The following is a 24,406-nucleotide window of genomic DNA, read 5'->3' on the forward strand; positions in this document are numbered from 1 at the left end:
CCAAGTTTGACTTGATGTGACATGACATGTGTATGACTTGTGAGTGTGTGTGTGTGTATATGTGTGTGTGCAGACACAAGCAAACGAAGATGCAAAAGCAAAAATTTTCCGTCAATTTTTGTCATGAGTGGAGGGTACCGACTTTCTCCCGAAAAAGAAAGATGTGAAAACTAAACTTTTATTTTCGAACTTCCTTCGATGAAAACTTGGAAAAAGTTTTTTGAACTTCCCCAAAATTTTGAACTTCCTCCTCGAGCAAGACGAAATGATTCGTATGGATTAAATTGTTTGTCCTGAAAATAATGTATGCATGATGCATGTTCTTAGGCCAGGAGGCTAAGGACAATTACATCATGTGACACGATAGATGAATGAACTTAAGTCATGGAGCTAAGCATCATATATGGTGTAAAGAAGCGATTTTGAACGTCACTTAGGTTTGGAAGTTAAGCACGTATAGGGATTATTGCATAATGAATGTTTCTTAGGTCAAGGAGCTAAGCACGATATGCTTTGTATGATTAAAAATCATTGATATATAAATGTTTCTTAGCACATTATGCGAAACAATGAACATTGCTCAGGTCAGGAAGCTAAGCAAGTATGCAATGTTTCTTCTACTGAATGTTGTCTTTAAATATGATGAAGCATGCACAGTGTTGAAACAAGATTTCATGATAAAAGGCTCTTAAAGGGAAGGATGATTGATATGGATATGGATGTGTGAGTGAAGTGTGTGAATGTGATACTAAGGCTGACTGCAAGGGTTATGGCGATAGAAAGAGATGTAAGAAGAGTTAAAGATGATGACTCTTCAGGCTGGGTAAGCTAATGTGATTTGGGTTCAACCCCCCAAGTCTAGCTCTAAATGGGTAGGGATAAGCATTGGATATTCTTTGACTCGATCATGCATGGATATGAATATGAATGTGGCCGCACCTCGATGTGAGGTTGCCTACGTATCCGTTAGGAATCAGGCCGAACGTAGCTCTAACCGAACTTTGCACAAGTGTATGTACACCTCAAAGAGGTCTTTCAAGGGTTGTAATGTGGTTAAGTTGATGGTTTAAGGGAGAAAGGGGTTAAAGGCTCAAGACCCGAGAGAAGTCCCCAAGATGTGTAATTGTGAATTTGAAAATTTTGAATTTTGCAAGTTTATTTTCAACACATTTTTTTTTTGCTTTGAACTTTTTTTTTTCATTCTTTTGAATCAATGTAGGCAATCTCAGATCATGCGGTCCATCACTCACTTAGCATTCATGTTTCTCAGGCACGGTATCGAGCACTCGATGAGAGACACAATTTGAGACGTGTTCATATCAAAGACATTAGAACACTTGCCTTTAGACATTGTTTTATTTTTGCTTTGCTTCTTTTTTTTTTACTTGCTTTTTGAATGTTATACAATTACACATCTTCAAATCCCAGGGTTGAGTGAATGTGGGTTGAAGAAATGAAGGCCAAACGTTAGACGAGGCTCAAAGTGGTTGATGAAGAACTGGATATGTGATTGAGTGGTTAATGGGGAATGACAAGGTTGCAAAGGTGCCTCAAATCATTGGTGTACCTTGTGTTTAGTTCGGAAATTTTTTTTTTTTTTTTTTTTTTTGCTAATCACATGATTGAATGTAAGAAAGAGATGCTCATTTATGAAGAAGGTAAGAAATGTGACACATAGACACATGGATAATGGGAACCTATGCTAGACTTATTGGGGGAGAGGGTTGAAACAAAAGAATAAAAAAAAGCATGAAATCTTGCACGAAGGATCTGTGTGCCTTGTATTCATTACTTCTTGCCGCCCGGAGGGATAGGAAGTTTATTTGCATCCATCAAGTCTTGAATGGCGTCCTTCAAATTTCAACATTGCTCCGTAGTGTGGCCCCTCCCTTGATGGCACTTGCAATGGGCATTGGGATTGCATTTGGCGCTCCTTTCTTCAGGTTTTGGCCCTGGAAATGGCCCAATAGGTGTGATCAGGCCTTAACTGTAAAGGCGATCAAAGGTCGCATCATAAGTCATTCCTAAAGGAGTGTAAGTCCTTTTCTTCTTGGGCAATGGAGTATCAAGAGCTAACACTTCATTGAGATCAACTTGGCTTATATTGTTGGTAGTATTTTCGTGCTTAGAAGACGAAGAAGAAGGATGGTCGTTCTTCTTGTTTTTCCAAGTGTTATTATTGTTACTACCAGCAGTCTTTATTAGCTTATCCTCGATATTGATGCCGATGTCATATACAGCTTCGAAAGTGTTAAGTGGAAGAAATTTGAGATGTTCCCTATATTTATGAGTCAGATTTTGAATAAAGAGGTGAACCATCTCTCTTTCTTTGGGAGGATCTACCAAGAGTGAAGCCGTTTCCCTCCACTTGTTCAGATAAGCGGTGAAGCCTTCATTCTCTTTCTGTTTGAGAATGGAGAGTTCACATTCAGAAGTTTTAGTTTGAATGTTACACTTGTAACGATTCATGAAACTTTCGGTGACATCTTGCCAAGTCGCAGTACGCTTGGCATCTAGGGAATAGAACCATTGTTGGCAAGCATGTTCTAAGGAGAGAGGGAACACCGTAGGGAAGAGTGTTACGTCCAATCCCTTAAGAGCCATGGTTGCAGAGAACGCCTTCAAATGGAATATTGGATTGTCAGTAGGCTTGAACTTTGGAATATCAGCAATGGAGAACTTTTCAGGGATTATGTCCTTCACATTCAAAGGAGTGGGAGGCCGTTCCACATAAGTGAAATCCTCAGAAATCTTACTCATTTGTTCCTTCAGTTTGTCAAGGGTGGAAACAGTGACCTTGTTTTGTTCCATGGTAGTGACCCTAGTGGTAAGGGTTTGCATCATGGAAGACAGTGCCTCAATGGATTTGTTGATGTTCTCAATGTCTTCTTTAGTGGCCATTGAAAGGTGATGAGTAACGGAGATGACAAAGTTCTCTTTGAACGCCTATTAGATCTGAAAGATTGTTGCGGTAATGGCTCGAACCGTATTGATCTATCTCTGTTCCTTGAACAAGTACTGTGAAATAAAATAATTCACTTAATTGTTTGACTCATTGCTCAAGATAGGAAAGGAAGGAAGGAAAAAAAAAATAGACATTTGAAAACAGGTGAGAAAACTCCACTCATTTTTTATTATGACGAAAAAAAGGGTGCATGAACCTAATATACGATCATAAACAACCTGGTGCACGACTCGAGTCGGAACATAAAGAAAGTGTGTGGACTATACTTGACTCGTGAGTGACTAAGTGATGTTATAAAACTCGTGGTATGATCGTATGGCTAGACATGTGAACAATAACAAAAATGACTGACGCGAGGACCAAATTAACACGAAAAACTTGACTGATGCTTTTTTTATTTTTTGAAAATTCCACCGTGTCACGGTGGAAATTTGCCGTGACACGGTAGGGTTTCTCGTGGCGCGACAGCCATTCCCGTGCCACGGTAGATGCTGACGTGGCACGGGATTTTTTTTTTATAGGGGTGACGTGGCACGGGACACTTCTCCCGTCAGACGGGATAAATTCCCGTGTCACGGCAAAAAAAATAAATAAATTTTTTTTTTCATAGGGGGTGACGTGGCACGGGACACTTCTCCCGTCAAACGGGATAAATTCCCGTGTCACGGCAAAAAAAATTATTTTATTTATTTTTTTTTACAGGGGGTGACGTGGCACGGGACACTTCTCCCGTCAGACGGGATAAATTCCCGTGTCACGGCAAAAAAAAAAATTTGTTTTTTACAGGGGTGACGTGGCACGGGACACTTCTTCCGTCAGACGGGATAAATTCCCGTGTCACGGCAAAATTTTTTTTTTTTTTTTTTTTTCAAAAAAAAAAAATAATTTTGAAACGTTGCTTGTTTATTTTTAAAGGGAGGATACCATCCGACTTACTCTAAAAAAACGACACAAAAACAAGACTTCCTTAAAATACGGTCAAAAAAGTGGTGCACGACTTAAAGCAAAAAAGTGTGTGAACACGATATGTGAGTGATTAAGTGAGGTTATGGACGCGTGTTTTGACCGTATAGCTAGACACGACTCAAAACTGGACACAGCATTCGCACAAAAATCGAGAACAAGACTGACATGACACTTTCCTGGGCACCGTGTCACGGTGCAAACTGTCGTGACACGGTGCAGTCTATCGTCAGACGGTAGACTTTCCCGTGTCACGGCACTGTTCACCGTTACACGGCGGAACATGCCGTGACACGGTGCGCAGTTCCAGGTCAATTTTGTGATTTTTTTCATATTTTAATCAATTTTAAGTCTGTACTAATTATTATGTGAGAATAAAAACTCTCGGTCGTGGGATAAACAAAACAGAGCAAACACATGAGGGTTAGCACCGAACAACCACATAGAATTTAGGCACGATGATGTAAAAACGTTCGCAACCTAGGGTCGAGATCTATGTTCAACTATTGGTCAAGCTTTGGGTGTCAAAGGGGTACCATGGTTAAGAGTTTGGACACGTTAGCAAGGCAGCCTCCCTTGAGGGTGTATGCCAACGGGCGGCTCCGCGAGTTCGTGATGAAATCGAACTCGACTCCATGGTTTGGGTGGATTTAATGACTCGGATGAACCCTTATTGCCATGAGCGTTTTTGGGTCGATAGAGCTTAAATCCCCCGGGGTTAAGACGCATGTAGAACACATACGTTTTTTCAGAAAAATCGAAGGAAGTCGACTGTGAGAAAAGAAAATAGGCCACCGGACTGATTTTAGGACTGCCGTGACACGGCAGAAATTCCCGTGTCACGGTACAGTGTACCGTCAGACGGTACACTGTACCGTGACACGGCAGACTCTGCCGTGACACGGCAGTCAGAAAATCTGACTGGTGCCCTGTTTGCTTTTTCGCGCAACCAAGTTATCAAATTTTTCCTACGGGACAGACCTGAATGCGACGTTAAAACGTCTATGCGGATGCAAAAAATGCCAAATTAATCACAGGAATATTTTTTCAAGAATCTTTCAAGTCTCATCCACTCATCTTAATTAAATACCGATCACTCAAATCGATAAATAATTAAGAATCCTCCCTAGTGGAGTCGCCAAATTGTAGGCGTCGCTCGAAGTGCGCCTACGTTAAAAAGCATGTTGTGAATATGCTTGGCACTCATAGGAAGTGGGAATTGACATTACAGTTAGGGACAAATAAAGTAGGGAGCCGCCAACAAGTTTTTAAAGAACTTGTAAACCGTTCATGGATCATAAAAGGCAACCACGAATAAGGGACAACAAAGGCAACAACGATTGACCCTTGAAGGTTACACCCCATTCATAATCCATGAGATTACTAACTCCATATGGTTCGGAATCACGAAAGGAGGATTGGGGATGATGGTACGAAGTGAGTCATGGAGTCACATTCGCCCGTATTGGCCTCTACTCGATTCTTATATTGAAAAGCATTGTTGTGATCTCAAAGGCATACAAACAATAATTCAATTTGCTCCAAACTATTATTTAGCTAAATTGGTTTACGATTAATGCACACATAATTCTAAAAATTTGGTGATCGCTTCAATTAATAATAAGATTAAAAAGGATCCTAAACCGGTCGTCCAAATTATCTTATTAGTCGTGATTTTCAATTACATATATTCCCTTTAAACATGCAATATGGTGATCATAATAAAAATAATAATAGAATCAACATTAATATAAAAACCAATTTAATCACAATCCCAACAACATATAAATCGTTAGAAAAATAATAAAAAGAGCTTGATCCTTACTTTGAATCTGTTTGTGTGCAACTACAAAATAATAAACGAGTTAGTAAATTCAAGGAAATAATAAAACAATAATTAAATTAAATTAAATAAAACTAAAGTTGATTTTGGGGCCAAACCCTCAAACGATTCTACCTTTCACGCCTTGGGTTAAGGACAGAACCTCGAGTAGAATATGGACTCCTTTGAGTGCTTGAAGATGGAATTTTGAAGTGAAAAGGGTAGGCTAGTGTTTAGGTTAATAGCATAGCGGAGAGAAAATAAGAATAATAAAATTCTGGTTGCCCCGTACATAAGAAATGAGGGGGTATTTATAGGGAAAATGTGCTGAGGGAGCACACGGAACCCTAAAATGATAAAACCCTAAAAAAGTATCCCGTGACACGGTCAGACTGTACCGTGACACGGTCAGACTGTACCGTCAGACAGTACACTTTCCCGTGACACGGTACAGTTTTGGAGTGACGCGGGAAATTTTCAGAAACAGAATAAAAAATGCGTTAAGGGTTTACGCGGAAAGGACACGGAACATCCCGTGTCACGGCAGACCTACCGTGTCACAGGAAGTCCCACCGTCAGACGGGAAGGGTTCCCGTGACACGGTCAGACTGTACCGTGACACGGTCACTTCCAGTCCATTTTTCCGTCTAAATTCATTTTTAACCCTAATTTCTTTCGGCTTTTTAAGTGTCGATTGATAATTTCGGGCTTTTTTCTGACTTTTATTATTCGGGCTAAAATAAGAAAATAATAAAATAAAAATAAATAAAATGTTTGGGCTAAAAATAAATAATAAAATAATAAAATAAAAAGGTTTGGGCTTAAAATTAATTAATAAGCTTGGGCTAAAATTAAAACTATGCTTTTACCAAACATCAAGACTAATCCATGGACCTTTCAAAAGTATGAATTTAATAAAATACAATTTTTAAGCACTCTTGGGATTAAATACTAAACCCGACCAATAGAGGCGGTGAAAGGTTATTTATCATCGGGTTTGGTTTTGGGGAGACAATTTTTTAGGTGTCTACAGTACCCGTTGAAGAAACTGAAATAGTTAATATAGGAACTAACAAAAATAAAAGAGAAGTCAAAATTGGCTTACCTCTAAATCCGGAAGAGCGATTAGCCGTCATATCGACGCTCAAAGAATTCGAAGACGTGTTTGCTTGGTCATACAAGGACATGCCTGGAATAGATAGGGAAATTGCAAAACATACCTTTCCCTTAAGACCTACCTCTAAACCAGTAAAACAAATAATTCAACAAATGAAACCTGATGTCGCATTAAAAATAAAAGAAGAAGTACAAAAACAGTTAGATGCAGGTTTTATTTGCGTATGTAATTACCCAGAATGGGTAGCGAACATTGTCCCAGTCCCTAAAAAGGATGGACGAGTTCGCATGGGTGCGACTTTAGGGACCTTAATAAAGCTAGCCCTAAAGACGATTTTCCTCTACCACATATTGATATATTGGTAGATAACACGGATGAACATGCGATGTTATCCTTTATTGATGGATACGCAGGTTACAACCAAATTTTAATGGAAAAAGAAGACGAAGAAAAGACATGCTTTATTACCCATTGGGGTACGTTTTGCTACACAGTCATGCCATTCGGTTTAAAAAATGCTGGAGCTACGTACCAAAGAACGACTAAAACTCTCTTGCATGATATGATGCATAAAGAAATATAAGTGTATGTGGATGATATGATCGTGAAGTACAAAGATAGAATGGGACATATAGAAGCTTTACACAAATTTTTCACTCGTATAAAAGAATACAAAATGCGATTGAATCCACAAAAATGCGCCTTCGAAGTAACTTCTGGTAAGTTACTCGGATACGTAGTAAGCACACGTGGCATCAAGATCGATCCCTCTAAAATAAAGGCAATTATTGACATGCATCCCCCTTAAACAGAAAAAGAAATTAGGGGATTCCTTGGCAAACTACAATACATTAGTCGATTTATCAACAAATTGACTATGAATTGTGAGCCAATATTTAAAAAATTGAAAAAAGAGGAGAAACATGAATGGGACAATCAATGCCAAAAGGCCTTTGAGAAAATCAAAGATTATCTCAAAAGTCCACCAAGTTTAGCACCACCAGTACCCAAACTACCTCTTAGGCTATACATTACAATTACAGACACAGCCACAGGCGCCATGTTAGCATAAGAGGTAGAAAAAGTCGAGCGTGCAATATATTACATCACCTTGGAAAATACAAGCCTAACATTAGTGTGGGCAATAAAAAAATTACGATATTATATGTTGCCACACACTACTCATGTGATTTATCAACAAAATCCGATAAAGTATTTGTTTGAACAACCACCCATACAAAGAAGGATATCTAAGTGGTGGGTGATGTTGGCCGAATTTGAGTTAAAATATATTCCTGAAAAATCAATGAAAGGAAAAGTAATTTTCGACTTTCTAGCACAACATCCAATTTAAACAAGTCGTGCAAAAACTACTCATCTTTCGGATAAAGAGATTCTCATGACACAAGATGACAAATGGGTAATGTACTTCGAAGGTGCGTCCAATCAAAACGGATGTGGCGTAGGAGTATTACTCATAATTCTGGAGGGAGAACATACTCCAATCTTTGTTAAACTAGACTTTGAGGTTACTAATAATACCGCAGAATGTGAAGCGTGCATTATTGGACTAGAAACAGCAGCTAGCATAGGTGTGCAAAAATTAGAGGTATATGGAGACTCCAGTTTGATTATAAATCATATACTAAAAAATGGAAAATAAAGAACTCCACAATGATATTATACCAAGCACACCTAGAGCAACTCATCGAGCATTTTGAACATATTAATTTTAAATATCTCCCAAGGGACGACAATCAATTTGCCGATGCTCTAGCAAAATTAGCCTCAATGATCAACATTCCAAATCACTTAAATATGATGCCATATTGCGTTGATAGAAGAGAAGAACCAGCGTATTGCAACGCAATAGAGGAAATAAATGACATCGAAGGAGACAATCCTTGGTTTGATCATATCCTCCAATATATTACTCATGGCACATATCCCGAAAATACTTCATCGAAAGACCAACGAGCCTTAGGAACACTTGCGGCCCAATATGGTCTATTAAATGGTCAATTATGCAAAAAAGGATCTAATGGTCAAAGTTTATTATGTATAGGCCAACCGCAAGCCATACGCCTTATGAAAAATACTCCACAAAGGTGTTTGTGGACCTCACATGAATGGTAAAATGCTTTAAAAAATATTTTCACGACAAGGGTACTATTGGTCCACTATGGAACATGATTGCATACAATATGTTAAAAAATTTCTAGAGTGCCAAATGTTCGCTAATTTACAACACCTTCCACCATCCGAACTATACAATCTCACTTCCCCTTGGCCTTTTTCAACTTGGGAAATTGACATAATAGGAAAAATCTCTCCAACAGGAGCAAGAGGGCACGAGTACGTATTAGTAGCCATCGATTACTTCACTAAGTGGATTGAGGCTGCTTCTTACGTGAATATCACTTCTAAACATGTCGCAAAGTTTCTCGAACGAAACATATTTTGTAGATATGGAGTTCCACATGAACTAATTAGTGATCAGGGATCTCAATTCAAAGCTGAAGTTGAGACCCTCTTAACTCGTTATAAAGTAAAACATCATCACCCATCCCCATATAGACCTCAAATGAATGGAGCTGTAGATTCGGAAAATAAAAATATAACAGTCATCATTAAGAAAATGGCAGAAAATTATAAAGACTGGCTGAATAAACTACACTTCGCATTATGGAGTTATAGAATGTCTATACGAACATCAATAAGAGTAACTCCATACTCTTTAGTTTTCGGAATGGACGCATTTCAACCAGCCGAACTGGAAATACCAACCCTACGCATCGTACTTGAAAGTAAGCTATCAGAAGCTGAATGGGTAAGAGCGAGGTATGAAGAGATTTTATTCCTCGATGAACAACGATTAAGAGCTTTGCATCATGTACAAGTCTACCAAAGGCGCATTGCGCGTCATTTCAATAAAAGAGTCAAACCTAGAAATATAAAAGAAGGTGACTTTGTACTAACGGAGGTTAGGGGTCCACAAATCGATCCAAAAGGGAAATTCAAACCTAATTTGATAGGTCCCTATCGTGTAATTGAAATCCTATCAGGAGGAGCCATCAGATTAATGTATATTGGAGGAGATGAAATTCGCCAATTAATAAACATTGATCGACTTAAGAAATATTACATATGAAATCCGAATAAACTCGTTCACTCATACAACCAATTTTAATTAGCATTCAATTGAAAGATTCTAAGTGTTATGCATTTTACCGAATAACACGGTAAAATACATAACACTTGGGGGGGTAATTTAGAAATAACAATCCGTTCTAAATGTTCAAATTTTTTCGAACATCACAAAAAAATCTTCACACTTGGGGGGGGGGGGTAATAGTACAGAATTTTAAAAAAAAATTTGAGACATTCGCAGCACAGGTGTCACGCGCAACAGATTTCGTTGTGCGCGACAGGTTCGCCCAACTACAGTTGTTGCGCGCAACCTGATGACGAATTGCGAACCTGAATTTTTACGTTTGAAGGATGTTGCGACTTCTACTTGCGACAAAAAGAGGGTTTTTCTTAAATATAACATATACTCAAAAAATAAAAATAAACTTTGATTTAATTCTTTTTAAACAAGGTTTGATTAGTTTTTCATTTAATTTCTACCTAAGAGATTAAAGAAAAATAAAAAAAATAATACATAATAAAAAAAAAACACAAACACGTTATAACTACGCAAAGACCTGATTTCGTAATGCGAATACGTAGGCAATCTTTATGATTCGGTCATATCAAAATATAAAAATATAAAGCTCGTTTTTATTTCATTCAAATTTCAAAAGAGAGACATTGTTGAACTAGATTGTAAACGAAAAAAAAAACATAGTAGTGATTACACTTTATTCGAAATAAACTAATGATAAAATTGTGTAACACTCTAAGGTTTTACTATGTCCTCGATTGTCACAGAGGATTGGGGAGTAGTTTCCATCCCAATATTTTCAGAAGCCTTTGAGCACTCCCCTAAAACTCTTCTTTTTCACCCAAACATTGTTTTTCAATTTAGGGATTGGGGCCTTTGCAACTTGTTTTCCTTCCCCTTTGACTATTGGAGCTTTCTTGCGAGTATTGGGTGAAGGTTCTTTGATTTTCACACCTTGTTGCGCGGGTTTGGAGGGAACTTTCCTTTTTTGTTTCCTTCGAATGAGCCTTAGGGTATGAGAAGTCTAATTTTCTTCTCACTCCTTTGTTTTGGCCACTAGGAGAAGTATTAGTGGTTGAATGCATCAAAGGCTTAGGTGGATTACGAGCGGTGGCGGCTTGAAGTTGAGATCGAGCCTTGTTTAATTCACCTTTATCTGCCACATTCATCCAAGCTTTGTAAAAGGAAGATAATGCAATACTCGCGGTAGGATTTTGTATTACCCACCTAGGAACACTTGACCAATATTCCATCCAACGAGGAATTCTTTCGGGTATAAAAGTCACATCTTTTGGGGCATCACAATCATGCGGGGAAATAAATTGTTTCACCCCGTATTGTCTCATTACCCTACAAGGAAAAATATAAGTCGTACTAGATAGGCCTAAAAGCCTAATGTAAGGGCAATTGACACTATTCCCAACCATACCATTTATGTTCCACCAAGGAATCACAAAATGTATGTTAGGAACCCCATGATAGAAAAACGACGTCCATTCCTCTTCGTTCTTATGCTTATAAAGGATTCGACGTCCAGGGAATGTCCTTACTCCATTAGCCTAAAGGTTTTGTGGCTGATCAATAATTTGCAAGCGCTCCATGAGCCAAATCTGAAAAAAATAAATCATTTTGCGATTTTTACACAAGCAGGTGGGCATGCAACCAAACCAGTTGTGCGCGCCCTTCGCGCGCAGCAAAGAAGATTGCGCTGGTCATGCCAGCGCAACTTTGTAACTTACGCTGATAAACGCCAAAAAAAAAGCGTACGAGTAATAGGAGTGGACTTCCCGTGAAACCGTTTTCGTTAGGGTCTCCTCTAAGGCAATTCAAACATAGAACGGTTTTTGCCAAAACCAAAGGAGCGAGTGAATGACATCCCTCTATTTGCTCTACTATGGACACCATGGAACAATCTTTGTATTCTTTGCCTGTCCTAATTCAACAATTAACAACAAGACAATAGCATAAAGAGCGAATTTTAAAGCGTTGTTTAGTCATGTTGTCATGAGGGGGCGACGAAATGTTTAATAAAATGAATGAAGTTCACGCCTTCTTCAGTTCCAATGTTGGTCATATCATTGTCGGACAAGCCAAAAAATCTTTGGAATATAGGTTTGGCACTACTACAAAATTAGCCAAAGAGACCCGTCCAAATTAGCCAAAGAGACTGCCTTAGAGGAGGTCTCTAGCTCAGCGGTCTCTTTGGCAAAGAGACTGCTTTATAAAGGCGGTCTAAATTGAGAAAACTGAGACCGCTTATCTAAGATAGACAGTCTCTTTTTTGTGAAAAAAAGATACCGACCGCCTATTTAATATAGGTAGTCTCTTTTTTGTGAAAGTTGAGACTGCCTATTTAACTTAACAGGTCTCTTATGTCGCATTTAAAATAAAAAAAAATAGCATATTTAATTTGATTTATGCGATATTTAAATCAATAGTACTAAAAGAGAATAACAATGCCACATTAATGTTTAACTATGATACAAAGAAATTTAACAAACTTTAATTAAATTCCACTAAAATTATAATACATCAAATCTTGTAATCTATACGTAAAATTATGTCAAACATGTCTCTTAAGTACTCCAATTTCTTCCTCTCTCCTTTGTTTCAAGATCTTGTGTGAAAACTAGCATATCTGTCAAAGATAAAAGCACACAATATGCAATCATAATAATTGAGAATAACCACAAAATTAACTCAATTGCTAAACATCGCCCGCGAATCTCCACATAAAGCCCACAAAATTAGAGTGAATTGTCACTTTTGCCCTCAAAGTAAAAAACACAATTTCTTCTCTCAATTCTCTACTTCCACTTTCTCTCTCTAAAAAACTTTCCGAGCGATGTCGAGGCGGCCCGGCAAGGAAGTGGCGGCACAGGCGGCGGGTGGACAGCGGTTTTCCGGCGAGAAGGTATTTTTTATTAATTTTGTGTTTAAAAATTAAAAAAAAAAGGTCGGAGGCGGTGGCGGCGCCTAGGCCAGACGCCACCACCACGGCGGCGGCGTCTAGCCCAGACGCCACTACCACGGCGGCGGCGCCTAGGCCAGACGCCGTGACGGTGGCGGTGGCGTCTGGCCCAGGCGCCGCCGCCTTTTTATTTTTTTTTTTTTAATTTTTTTTTGGTTTTAAATTTGAAATTTAATTTTCGAAAATAATTATTTTTTTTTTGATTTTTTTTTAAATTTGTTTTTCTTTTTTTTAATTTTAAATTTTATGTTTCTGATTTTTTTTTTATTTTGTTTTAAATTTTGTTGGTTTTTTTTAAAAAAAATTTTATGTTCCTCTTTTTTTTTTTTTAATTTTTAATTTTATGTTCTTGTTTATTGTTCTTGTTTTTTTTTTTTTTTTTGAATTAGTTTTTTTACTTAAAAAAAATTTTATGTTCCCTTTTTTTTGTTATAAATTTTTTTTAAAATTTTGATGTTCTTCTTTTTTTAAGTTTTTATAATTTTATATTTTTCACTTTGTTTTTTCCAATTTGTTTTTTTTGGGTAATTTTTTTTTTTGCTTTGTTTTTTCCAATTTTTTATTTATTTATTTATTAGGTTATTAATTTTTTTATTTTTAGGTTGTTAATATTTTGTAATGTTTTTAATTTATTTTCCATCATATGTATATTGTTTTATTTATTTATTTTAATTACTTTTTTTATGTTTATATTACATGTTTATATTGCATATTACATGTTTTGTTATTTTGTGTTAGGCATCGTATTTTCGTTCTGGGGCTGGGAAGAGTATGGACATTATGAGAAGTACGATGAACTCAATGGAGAGCTCGGGGCCCAGACACGTTAGATCCCGTGGTATTTCGGCCTCGGCTCGTAGAGAACGGGTGCACTATTCTGAGGATGATGAAGATGATGATGGTGATGAGGAGGAGGAGGAGGAGGATGCAGATGAGGATGTGGACGATCAGAGTGGACCATATGATGATTACGGTCCATTCAGTCAGAGGCTTGATGATGTGTATGAGACGCGTAGGGTAGACGTGCGTAAGGGTAGAGATGGTAGATTTGTTAGTAGATCTGGCACATCATCTGCGTCCACTGTGTCTGCGGTTAGCAGAAAACGGTCGAGGGCCGTTAATGATTCTTGGGTGGTGAGGGGCGAGGTGGCTGGGGGACCTATAGACGGGAGTGTGATTCCTAGCTTTCTAGGACACATCGCTACCCGTATTTGGGAGGACCAAGAGCGGGCTTTGGATAGCGGCATTTTGAAATGCCAAACCCGGGAGAGGACTTGTAACTTCTTGTGTAGTTGGGCTGAGGCTTGGCCGGAGGAGAGCGAGATGGTCGGCCGATTGAGGGCCACTAGAGTGAGCCACCTTCCTGCCACCATGCATGAGAGGATTGACTCGACGCTGATCACGGCTTTCGTTGAGCGATGGCAGCCGGACACGAACTCTTTCCACCTTCCGTTCGGTGAGATGACGATCATGTTGCATGACGTCGAGGCCATCCTTGGGATTCCCGTAGAGGGAAACCGAGCATCTGTTGTCACAGATGCGGATCAGGCAGATTTATTGGCGGAGCTGTTGGCGGTGGATAGGGCTGCGCTGTACACAGCGGCACTTGGTGTGTGGGATCACGGCGGTGTTAAGATCGCAGCAGTTTTGCAGCGATGTTTGCACCCCACTTCACGTAGGACGCAGGACACACAGCTGGCTGCATATGTTTTTCTTCTTCTCGGGTGTACCTTGTTTCCGGATAAGAGCGGAAACAAGCTCAGGCCACGCGACATAGTTGACGCGTGTGAGCCCGACAGAGTAGGCCAGTTTTCTTGGGGGTCGGCTACATTAGCGTACATGTATCGCCAGTTAGGATTCTCGAGCCGGGCTGATGCGGCAGGTATCACTGGATGTATGACGTTGTTACAGACGTGGATATACGAGTATTTCCCGGCGTTTCGACCACACCGCGACCCGGTTCCTATTGGGGATGGCCAGCCACGTGCCTGTGCGTGGAGTCCGCGTGTCGAGAAGAAGTCCATTGACCGCCTGCGATCGATACGGTTATTGCTTGACAGGATGTCCCCATTAGAGGTAAAGTGTTTAAATTATTTCTACTTTTATAGTTTGATGTGTTTATTGTATGAATCTTACTAATTTTAAAAAATGTGCAGGTGAACTGGATGCCTTTCGGCCAGAACCCTAGTAATAGGGTACCCAGGACCCTCTACACGGGACTGATTCAGTATCGTGAGATCGTAGAGGCGTACATGCCGCAGCGCTGTCTTCGCCAGCTTGGATATGTCCAAGTTGTTCCTCCTCCACCAGCATGGCCCAGTAAGGCCGTCCGATCTGCGTCGTTGAAGGAGTACGTCGTCCAATGGCCGGCAAGCATGATTGGCACGTGGGAGCAGTTTCCGATGGTTGCCCGCATATGGATTGAGCAGTTGCAGCGGCCGCCAACTGGGGTGGCTGCCATGTGTGACCAGCACTACATGGAGTGGTACAACCGGCACTCGCACCCGAGGTTGATCAGAGACGTCCACCACGGCGACGACGCCGATGATGATGATGTGCCACCGCCCACTGCCGTGGATGCGGTACGTCTCATAAAACATTTGTAGTTGTGTTTTTTTTCATATAATACGTCTCATAATACGTCGTTATTGAATTTTATGTGTTTTGTTATGTGTAGTGGATGGGAAAGATGACGCAGTTGGGACACAGACTTTTTGAGGAGAGGGACAACATGACGACTGCAACAGGCAGAGCTGTTATTGATGAACTGGAACGGGCCCTTGAGCAGTGGCAGTGGGCGTCACAGAGAGATTATTGATATGTCGGCAGTGCATTTATAAAACATTTTCCTAGTTGTTTGTAAAAGTTAACATTATCTGTTCTTATAATTATTATTTTAAGTTCTTAGAATTTGACATTATATTTTTAGTTTTTATAACTTTTATTTTAAGTTGTAATTAGTGGGCATACGAAAACTAAATACAGGTTCACATTTAAATGGGAAAACTAAATACGAAAATTAGAATCCGAAAATTAAATAAATGGGAAAAACATAGCAATAGCAATATTAGGTCACATAGAAAAGGCAACTAGATTGTTCCACTGCTGCACCCGGTCATGATATAACGCATCCCAGCCCTCTACGCTTGCTGTACGAATGGTGTACCACGTTGGTATAATCGGTGGGACCGGAAAATCGGGTGACAGGTCCAGTCGGATGAAATGTCTGTATGACGGCCCCAGAAATCCAATAGCAACCTCTCTTACCGGTCTGGTGACGGTCTCACGCGAACACCAAGGCAGAACCGTGGTACACGGATAGTAAGCTCGACCATGCAAACCAAGGCCGAAATGCATCACTGCACACTTGTAGATGTTTGCAACGGCGAAGAGATCAAGGGGCGCGTCGAACCAATGATTTTGACCGCAACGTCCTCCTCCCCACCGGATACGCTGCAGAGACCTATCCAAGTCCTGTCCGTACACGTGGCGATAAACAGCTCGGTTTGAGGCGATTTCACTGTACATCAACTGACGCACTAAACCGTAGTTGTCTTCACCCATCTGAAACACATCAGCCACAACCCGAAATCCACAGTTACCATCTGCAACCACATCATTCCACCCGTCCAGGAACGGCATCATGATGTTAGGGATCCTGTCTTTATATGGAAAATGTTCAATGTCCATTCTGCCTGTTGCACACATCAAAAAACACAATTAACAAGTTAGCAGAAAACTAAACAAACACTCTAAAAAGTAAATTAAACTAAAGTACCGTACCGGTGCCGGGCATATTCACCGACGAAGATGTTTGACTACCACTTGATGACGATGTACGACCACGGCCACGACCACGACCACGACCACGAATGTACTCAAACGCACTCCTTTCCCGCCGTGGTTGTCGGCCCCGTGGTCGCTCGACCCCCTCAGGTTCCTCATGATCCAAGCACGACGAGTTGAACATGTCATGAAGTACGTGGGTAGCACTACGAATGACTGAAGGGTGGCTGGAGGACACTTGGTCAAACATCGAACGAAACTGCTCCAACTCCTCCTGTTCACGGTTGACTGTCTGTGGAACAGCATGCTCTCCGATAACGAGCGTCCGCCAGAATGGATGAACCTGATCAACATGTAACGACGCCCTATCTTGCGTAATTACGCGGTGAATGGTGCATGCACAAGGTAGTCCATGAGTCACCGATATAGCACATCCGCACCGAATAGCCACTTCATCACCCAACTCCCTCATCCTGGTGTGCTCGCTCAGAATCAACCCCAAGCAGTAGTGTGACACACGACCATGGAGAATCTTAAATATGAAATGGCTATACATCGTGCCATGTCGCCGTCTGGAGTCCTCGAGAGAGTTCTTGATGCCGTTCCTCTGAGTATCAATAGCCTTGTTTATTCTCTCGAACAGTGTATCCAGAGCAGAGGTGGAAGAATCAATCCAGTCCTTCAGAGCTCTATGAGCGCTCTCAACTCTACATGTAGTAGTGTTTCCAAAATGAAGAACTTGGTTTGTCCAATATTTGACAAACTTTTCCCTCTGAGGCACCCACTGCTGCATCACATAGTCTACGATTGCCGGGCACCATTGGTATGCATCCTTGAAGTTATCCAAGGCTCGGTCGTACTCTGCCTCCGTGGTAGCTTGCAGGATCTTCCGCCACTTACCATTTACCAATCTCTCTGCTGAATCTAAGTTCTTGTTGAAAAGGTTGTAGGCTTTGACTTTCACGCATTTGTTGATGTGCCATGTGCACAGTAAATGGCTCGACTCCGGAAACAGCTCCGCTATAGGGACAAAGAGACCTCCCTCACAATCGCTGACGATGGCCGATGGCTGAACACTTGGGCCGATGTAATTTCTCAACTTCTCCAACACCCAACGGTAACTCGCAACCGTCTCATCCTTCATAACTGCATAACCAATCAAAAAGTTCTGGTTCGTTGGAGTCATCCCAACCATCTCAACCAGTGGAAACTTATACTTGTTTGTCTTGTACGTTGAATCGATCAGAATCACAGATGGTCAAGACGAAATCATATCAGCACAATCAGGATGCACAAGGAACAAATGAGTCACCTCCGATGTGTCTTCATCAGATTCAAACCAGTACAGGTAACCACGTGCTTGTGCCTGGTGTAGAAGCTGCTGTATAGGGTTCCTTCCCTCTGACCGTTCAAACCTCAATTTATGTCTGACGTTGTAGATGTGTCTTCGGTTTGGCTGGTCTTCAGGAAATTTCTCCAACACAGATGCTAATATTTTAGCAGGCTTCACTTGAGCATCACTCATTTCTTTTACAATTAGTTTCGCAGCAGGACTTAGGCCACTTAACTGTCGATGACCCACTTCATATGCGATCATCTCATGGTTGTGATACCCCCATTTACCGTAACTCTTCACTTCCCAACCGTCACCCCTTTGCTGTTGTCGAACCTTTACTCTGAACTGACACCCACAACCTTTCCGCTTTGTATCAAACCGAATCGCTTGACTGAAATCTCGTTCCTCCCTTTTGCGATAACGGTCGCATCTCAAAATGCGATCCATTCTACCATCCCGTTGAGATTTATGAGTTGCTACTACTAAACAAAAACCTGATCTAATTGCAACCTGTTTCGCCCAATCAACCGCTTGTTGAGCATCTTCGAACAGACCATCGTGTACAAAAATCCCACTATAATCATTTCCGTCTCCACCATAATCCTGCAACAATAACATATAAATATAATCACATAAGAGTAGATTAAATTAATACATTTGACACAACATTAGCACAAAAGCAAAAACAATAATAAATTATAAACAACAAACAAAGAAATAAACAAAAAGTATTCAAAAAAAAAAAAAACAAAACACAAAAATAAAAAACATAAACAAAACTTTAGATTAAATAAATAAAAATAAACCAAAAAAATAAAAACAAAAAAAAAACATAAAACGAAAAAAATTGTAAAAAAAATAATAAAAAATAAATAAATTAAAAACAAAAACAAATTAAAACAATTAAAAACAAAACAAAAAAAAAACCAAAAAAAAAAGAAAAAAATTGTAACACAAAAAAAAAAATAAACAAATTTTAAATTAAATTAAAAAAAAAAAAAAAAAAATAGTGGTGGCGCCTAGCCAGGACGCCGCCACCGTGGCGGTGGCGTCTAGCCAGGACGCCGCCACCGTGGCGGTGGCGCCTGGCCAGGACGCCGCCACCGTGGCGGCGGCGTCTTGGCCAAACGCCACGGCCACGGTGGCGGCGTCCTGGCCAGGCGCCAGAGCCACGGTGGCGGCGTCCTGGCTAGGCGCCACCACTACGGTCACGGCGTCCCGGCAGGACGCCAGCCGCCAATTCGTGGTTTTAGATGGCTTCGTACCTCCTTTTCCGGCGTCAACGGCGTCTCTCCGGTGCATCTACCCGACGTTGAGGGCTCTTCGGTTTCACTCGGCGATCCAGTCCTGCTCCACATTTTTTATGAGTGAAAAATTTTATTTTCGGTAAAAATTAAAACAAGGGCAATAATGTCAACATTTTTAAAAAATGTGGGCTTTATGTAGAAAAACGCGGGCGATGTTTAACAAATCCCAAAATTAAACATTCATTTAGAAAACTTAACTGAAAAAATAAACTAATAAAATAAAAAGATTAACTCATTGATAAAAAACAAAAAAACAAAAAAAAAAAAACCTCCCCTGCCATTGAACAACCCCCTCCCCTAATCCCCCTGCCATCAGCCCCGCCGGCGACCCCGTTCGATCTAACCCCAGCAATTCAAACCCATATCTCTTCAATTTCAATCTTCATCTTCTTCCCTCAAGACAACAATCCAAACAGAAATTTATTTACTTGTTCACCATATCACAACAACTTAGAAATTAAGAAGCCTAACATTCACTGAAATCCATAAAATCAATAATTCGAAAATAAACACAAACAAAACAATCCAAAAATCGAAAAAAAAAATTGATCAAACATTCAAATCCTCAGATCCGGCGATAAAAATTCAATTTTCATACTCCATTCTAATATATAACAACCAAAACCATACAACACATTATCAACCAGACTCAATAATCAAATCAAAATTCTAGCAACGAAATTACAAGTTAAAATTCTTAGTAATCAAATCATAACAAATAGTTCAATATTCAATCGATCTTAGAAGAACCCTAAATCAAACAAAATCATCGATTTAACACTAGATTGTAAAATTGGAATTCGACGATTAAAAAACCAAAACAAAAAAATAGAAATAAAATATAAAAAATCAAACCTTAGAAGCTGCTTCAATGGAGGAGAGAAAGATGAAAAGCCGCTTCAATGGAGAATTTTAGAGCATACTAGATTCAAGAACACAATTAAGAGAAAACGTACGTTTTTTCCCCTGTATTTTCTTGTGTATTGCCTTAATCGCTCTTTTGAGATCTTGAATTCGACGATCTGGGAAAGTTGAAGGTGAAGGAAATTCGTTTAAAGGAAAGGGAGGAGAGAGAAGGAGAGGAAAAGGAAGATGAAGGAGATGGAGATTGAAAGTTGGAGGCGGAATTAGCATAGTGAAGTGTTAGCTTAGGGTTCCATTTATTTAATTTTTTTTAGTAAGGGAGACCGGTAAACTCACATACTGGTCTCTCCGGTTTTTTATTTCAAAAAAAAAAAAAAAACTAAGAGAGACCGGTTATGTTGCATAGAGGTCTCTCCCTTTTCAATTTTAAAATAAAAATAGTTACGAGAGACCGGTTAAGTTACATATAGGTCTACCCCTGTTATATTTAAAAAAAAAACAAACTATGAGAGACCTATTATCTACAATAAATGGTCTCCGTTAAATTTTTATCTCATAACACAATATCAAAGAGACCGGTTATTTGTAACATTGGGTCTCTTAAAACAAAGAGACCAGTTATTTGATTAACGGGTCTCTTATTTTGGGTCTCTTTAAGCATTTTTGTAGTAGTGTGGGATCCAACAAGGTAGGCGAATAAGTCACAGGGAGAGTATTTGTAGGGAAACCTAGCAAGGCCTCAAACTCACCGGGAAGGGAGACAATTTCTTCCCCTTTAAATAAGAAAAGATGGTGATTAGAGTCCCAATGGTTGACTGCGGCATGAAGAAAATCAAAGTTAACCACTAGTTGCATATAATTCAATAGAGGGTCTAGGTGGTAAATTTTGAAAGCTAGTTTGTCCTCGATTGAAAGAGAAGTGACCCATTGCTTCAAACGTTGTTCAAAGGTCTTTACCATTGTTCAAAAAAAAAGAGAGAATGAGAATTTAGAGAGATTAATTCTTTTTAGTTTCTTATATTACTAAGAGAATTAATGCGAGATGATCAAAAGCCTACATGAAACCACGTTTAAAAAGACCCAAGAGGGGCAAATATTCGAAAAATTCGGCTTAAAGGAAAGTTTACCAACAGGTGGTGTGTGCCACTAATTCACATGCGCGCGACAGCCGCGCGCAACTCACGTTGTTGCGCGCGTCTCCCCTGACATGACATGTGAATTGGATTTATTTCCGTATTTTGGTCACATAATGACGGAATCTTCATGAAATCATAAGACGAATCATACGCTTTGTTGATCTTATGTTTTGATGATGACTCAAGAAACCTAAGCAAACCCATATAAGTTTAACTTTTGCCTTTAGCTTTGATTTATGACTAACAGGTTTATGCTATGAAATTCTTGAGTGAGAAGGGAGCATGTGACGAGGGTTAAATCGGTCGCTACAATCTAACTCTCAATCAAACAATACTTATACGAACACCCTATAACCAAGTACAATGGAAAATAAAGGTTCGGTCCACGAGGAACGAGAGTAATTGCAAATCAATCTTAAACCTAAGCTAGTTCGAAATCAATGGAAAATGGTGTTCTAAAATACTAATAATAAGATGGGATAAACCAGATAAACTAAGACACTAGGGAAGACGGGAATTCACCAAACCATCGGTAACTACGCAACAAGGAATCACAGAGACAAACGGGATATGCAAAGACTATATGTCTGATCAATATCATGAGGTAGGAAGACAACGGGCAATATTAAGCTTGGATTTCTCATGCACTTAACATTTTTACTCGATACATAATCAAACCACATTCAACAATGAAATACTCAATTCACAATCTCTTGTTCAAATCAAGGAAATCATGCAATCAAATTCAAGATTCTAGGTTAGCTACTCCTATTATAATGAATTAACATGCAATCGCATATAATCAATTTAATCACAATCCGTTTATCAAAATCAATCCTCAATTACATAGGTTACCTAGGCCGGGTTTCATCCCGAAACCCTAGCTAGGAGACTACTCACACATATTCATAATCAAAGCAATAATGAATTCCAAAAGCATAATAAATATAAACATGAATTCTGATTAAGGAATAATAAAGCTTGATTAATAAACAAGAATGAATAATACCAATTGTATTGATGCGAATCAATGGAAAAGTTCAGAACTTTGATATCCGTCGTCAATGAATAATACAAAGAACCTTCGCAAATCTTGCTTCAAATCAATCCAAGAAAACTAAAATCGCTAGAATAATCTCTAAGAAAACTAATGAATCTCTAATACTAAGAACGTTCTCCAATAACTCTCTACAAAAGCTCTCAAAAACTATCTCTAAATCTCTCTAAATCCGTCTCCTCTTAACCCTCACCATAGGGTTATATATATATATATATATATGTTTTAATTTAGAAAGAAATTGTGCAGGCTGCCCTTCGTTAATCAGCACAGCCGTGCTAGAAGTGGCACGGCCGTGCAAGCATGGCAGTAGCTGATCCGCAATATATTCAATTTTGGCACGGCCGTGCTGAATTTGGCACGGCCGTGCTAATGCCTGGCACGGCCGTGCTGAATCTGGAAAATGGCAGGGCCGTGCTGAATTTGGCACGACCGTGCTAATGCCTGGCACGGCCGTGCAAGCATAGGCAGGAAGGTTGCAGGCACTTTGGTATTCTTAAAATAGTCACAACTTCTTATCTAGAGCTTCGTTTGAGGTGTGCAATATATCGTTGGAAAGCTCTTCAAGTCTACTTTCTAATGCAATTAGAATCACTCCATTATCATTTGTATATAGAAAGTTATGAGCAATATAGTGAACAGGTGTCATATTTTTGAACTGTTCTGCCTTTCCTGCTACTTAACTTGCCTTTCAAGGCCTTCAGAACCGCAGCAAAGCCTTAGCTTGGTGGACTAGGATCGATAATAGCCTGATTACGCACCAATGGTTTGGGACTCGACATAACTTGGTCAACTATACCTATTAACACACCAAAAACAGACCGAAACCCGTGAAGCACGTAATATGAAGGAAACGAGTGTAACAAGGCAATAAACGACCAAAACGGGCCTAAATACGTCCAAAATCACCCATTTATATGCCTTAAAGCGCGCCCTAATGTGCGCTTGTCAAAATCCCCCAAGCTACACTTTTGCTAGTCCTCGAGCAAAACTAAGGGATACACACACACAGGATCAAATAAACTATTGCCATTACATATAAATCCAATTTAGCATGGAATGAAGTCAATGGATCCTACTTAGAACAACCATGCACGGAATGAAAACTCACTCAAACAAGCAACGAGACACACAATTCAAGGTATCGTTGATCAAAATGCAAACAAAACCTAAACCAAGCATAGAGAACAAAGAAGTCATGCTTCCCTCTTAACCCAACCAAACCGGCCACGTCCTCCCCTTTTGCTTCAAATCACCACCCTAATTGGCCCATCGTGATTCCTCGAAGGAACCGGAAAAAGTGATATTTTGAGGAAATAACAAAGGTATCCCGACATCTCGATTACGCATAATCTTTCCATAGGGTTGAAAGGTATCTCCCTCCACCGTTTGAAAACCGAACACCTCTAAAGTCTAAGGGTCTTAAAAGGTTGTAATGTATTGGCAATGGGTAAGGTGGTGAAAACAATTTAAAATGTGGAGTTAAATCCTACATGAAGCGCAAGAATCACGATTCTCAAAAACAAAGCTCAAGAGATGCAATTCACATTCCACAATAAACATTGATCACACTTTTACACATCCCAAACTCTCTATGTTATACACACTCAAATCACTTTTTTCAAACTTCAAAGCTTTTATTCATATGTCCTCGCCTTTTTCACAATTCGGATGGCTTTTCTCCTTTTTTTTTTATTTTGATTTTCTTTTATTTTTTTTTCTTCTTTTTTTTCAAAAACAAATTTTCATATTACATCTTTACAATTAAGCTCACTTTAAAACTTGCTCAAACCAACTATCGATCATTATTCTTGATTTATACACAATAAGCTCAAACAAACCTTGCGAGGTAAACGCTTCACAACTAAGGGTTGGTAAAACATTGGCCATCGGGTTTGTAACATGGGTAACCAAGA

The 24,406-nt window shown here is 39.5% G+C and overlaps 2 protein-coding genes and 1 long non-coding RNA gene across 3 annotated transcripts; 1 reads left to right on the forward strand and 2 right to left on the reverse strand.

Annotated features, from left to right (window-relative positions):
• Window positions 1-12,474: 12,474 nt before the first annotated feature.
• Window positions 12,475-20,776, reverse strand: LOC110695508. Its single transcript, XR_002506084.1, has 2 exons — window positions 20,289-20,776; window positions 12,475-12,671 (listed from the first exon to the last, which is right to left on the reverse strand). It is a non-coding gene; the product is annotated as an uncharacterized LOC110695508 (long non-coding RNA).
• LOC110695506 (protein MAIN-LIKE 1-like) lies at window positions 12,807-15,924 on the forward strand. Its single transcript, XM_021872733.1, has 4 exons — window positions 12,807-12,947; window positions 13,743-15,080; window positions 15,161-15,586; window positions 15,682-15,924. The coding sequence occupies exons 1-4, from the start codon at window positions 12,879-12,881 to the stop codon at window positions 15,820-15,822; spliced, it is 1,974 nt and encodes a 657-aa protein (XP_021728425.1). The 5' UTR covers window positions 12,807-12,878; the 3' UTR covers window positions 15,823-15,924.
• Window positions 16,016-18,000, reverse strand: LOC110695507. Its single transcript, XM_021872734.1, has 2 exons — window positions 16,788-18,000; window positions 16,016-16,699 (listed from the first exon to the last, which is right to left on the reverse strand). Exons 1-2 carry the CDS (start codon window positions 17,983-17,985, stop codon window positions 16,077-16,079), a joined length of 1,821 nt encoding a protein of 606 aa, XP_021728426.1. The 5' UTR covers window positions 17,986-18,000; the 3' UTR covers window positions 16,016-16,076.
• Window positions 20,777-24,406: the final 3,630 nt, after the last annotated feature.

The sequence above is a fragment of the Chenopodium quinoa genome, unplaced genomic scaffold (assembly GCF_001683475.1).
Source record: "Chenopodium quinoa cultivar QQ74 unplaced genomic scaffold, ASM168347v1, whole genome shotgun sequence".
Lineage (NCBI taxonomy): Eukaryota > Viridiplantae > Streptophyta > Magnoliopsida > Caryophyllales > Amaranthaceae > Chenopodium > Chenopodium quinoa.